Source organism: Triticum dicoccoides, chromosome 4A, assembly GCF_002162155.2.
Source record: "Triticum dicoccoides isolate Atlit2015 ecotype Zavitan chromosome 4A, WEW_v2.0, whole genome shotgun sequence".
In the NCBI taxonomy this organism is placed as follows: Eukaryota; Viridiplantae; Streptophyta; class Magnoliopsida; order Poales; family Poaceae; genus Triticum; species Triticum dicoccoides.
The window spans coordinates 715491687-715494063 of record NC_041386.1 but is presented as its reverse complement, the minus strand read 5'-3'; the positions used below and the strand labels follow the sequence as shown (position 1 = coordinate 715494063).

The window sequence follows — 2377 nt, the reverse complement described above, 5'->3', positions numbered from 1 at the left end:
CTTATTTTTCATACTATGTACAAATATTAAATATTTGTAACATAGTATTTAATTTACATTTTTATTAACAAATATAATATGTTTGATTCATTATAATTGTAAAAAGCCAGAGAAAAAGAAGAGAAAAATGTACATGGGCTGCAGCCGAGGTGGCCCATTTAATAATCCTGTGGCGTTTTGCCCTGCACGTTCTATTTTTATTGGGATTTTTTTTTTTGAGAAGATGTTGGGAATTAGTATCAAACACTAGTCTACGTCGGTATCGAACCCGGGCCATCGGTGCCGTGAGATGAGAAATAAAGTAAGACAAGGCCATACATAAACATAAACATAAATCGTTTCCCAGGGCGCAAGGAACAGACGCCCAGATCAATCAACCTCATCTCGATCCTTCCAAGCGTTGATTCTACTTGGTGCGTGTTGCTCATCTCGACGGAAAGAAGTAGCTAAGTAAGCAACCTCGATGAGCAGGGCCATGGCAGACGGGTGCAAGGTTTCTGCTACCATGGTAGCTCAATCTGAGAAAAAGTCATGCGTGGTCAAGGTAGATGGACACTCAAGAGCCAAGGGGCTGTTGAACAAGGGCGAGTACATGGCTTCTCCCCCTTTCAGTGTTGGAGGCCACAACTGGGTTGTGAGATACTACCCCAACAGTGACTCGGAAAAACCTGCGGGATTCATAGTCGTTCGCCTGGTTCTTGATTCAGCTGATGCCACCAACGTGAAGGCGGAAACCATATTTAGCATTATTGACAAGGATGGGCTACCAATGCGGCCGCGCACCCGTGATCATATCTTCCCACACAAAGGTTCATCTATTCGCTACACATTCCAGGAAGCTGCTTTAGAGGGATCCACACATCTACTGGATGACTGCTTCAGCATCCGGTTTGATCTAACCGTCCTCATCAACAACACCCAAAGTGAAGAAAAGGACCAGTTTGTTGCGGTTCCACCAAGCGACTTGCATCGGCACTTCGGCAACCTGCTAGAGACCATGGATGGAGCGGACGTCACCTTTCTTGTGGGCGGGGACAAGTTCTCGGCTCATAGGCTCGTGCTCGCTGCTAGGTCACACGTGTTCAAGGCAGAGCTCCTTGGGCCCATGAAAGAGAAACACGACAGTCTCATTGAAATCCATGAGATGGAAGCTCACGTCTTCAAGTGCTTGCTCTATTTCATATACACCGACACGCTACCCGCGTCTGACATGGAAAGTCTAGATGTGATGATGGCAAGCCATCTGCTCGTGGCGGCGGACAGGTACGACATTGAGAGGCTAAAACTGATATGTGAGCACAAGCTATGCAACCACATCGATGCCGGTATGGTGGCGACCATCTTGGTTTTGGCTGAGCAGCATAGTTGTCATGGGCTAAAGAAAGCATGTATGCAGTTCCTTGCCTCACCCTCCAATTTGCAGACGATGATGACAAGTGATGGTTACGAGCATCTCAAAAGAAGCTGCCCGTCTGTCCTTAGAGAGCTCATTGCTAGGCCCTCGCCTATTCCGCTCGTAGCAGCAAAGGATATCAACATGGCAATTTTCGTAGTATGGCTCATGATCGTCGCTCATAAATTAGTTTAATGTTTAGGCATGTTTCGACTTGGTTCTCTTAAGTATGGTTGAATGTGTGCCTGCCAAAGCACTATCTATGTTGGTTGCCCTTTTGTTAGGAAACAAAAATCTTCTATCTGTGTATGCAAAGAATGGAGGGTACCAGGGTTGGCGGTCATGTGCACCGTTGCGCCGGAGTCGAGGTACCAGTACGAGGTGCTCCCAGCAGACGGAGTCGAGGTGGACGCGGCCTGAAGGGCCGTGTTTAGCGGCCCCATGTCCCAAGGCTGGGGCTACGCCGGCGGTGGCGCGGTACTGGAGCTGGCGCCGGGGGAGCCATAGTCGTAGCCGGGAGGGGCGCCATAGGCACCGTAGCCGGGCGGGAACGATGGCGTGGCCGGGCCGGCGAAGTAGGCTTGCTGCGGAGAGGTGCCGGGGCAGGGACCAAGAACACCGGCATCAGGCGCGCGTCAATCCATGGGCCAGGCTTGCACCAGGCCAGTCGAAGAGTTGGCGCCGGGAGCCTGACCTGGAAGAGCAGGCGGGTGGGGTGCACTACTAGGAAAAGGGCTATAGATGATATGGTCACTAATGGCGCACAATGGCGCACCATGTGTCGGTGCGCCATTAGTAATATATTACTCGCCATTAGTAGTTTTGAAAAAAAAACATAAAAAAAATTTATTACTAATGGCGCACCGTTGTATAGTGCGCCATTACTAGTTGACATAGTAATGGCGCACCACACCGGCCGTGCGCCATTAGTAGTTTTGAAAAAAAAAATGTTAGTAATGCCCCCCGTCGCCCCCCCTCCCCTCG

General features: G+C 49.7%; 1 protein-coding gene across 1 annotated transcript; it reads left to right on the top strand.

Moving 5' to 3' along the window:
• The first annotated feature begins 475 nt into the window (after positions 1-475).
• LOC119284207 (BTB/POZ and MATH domain-containing protein 2-like) lies at positions 476-1588 on the top strand. Its single transcript, XM_037563426.1, has one exon. The coding sequence runs from the start codon at positions 476-478 to the stop codon at positions 1586-1588; it is 1113 nt and encodes a 370-aa protein (XP_037419323.1).
• Positions 1589-2377: the final 789 nt, after the last annotated feature.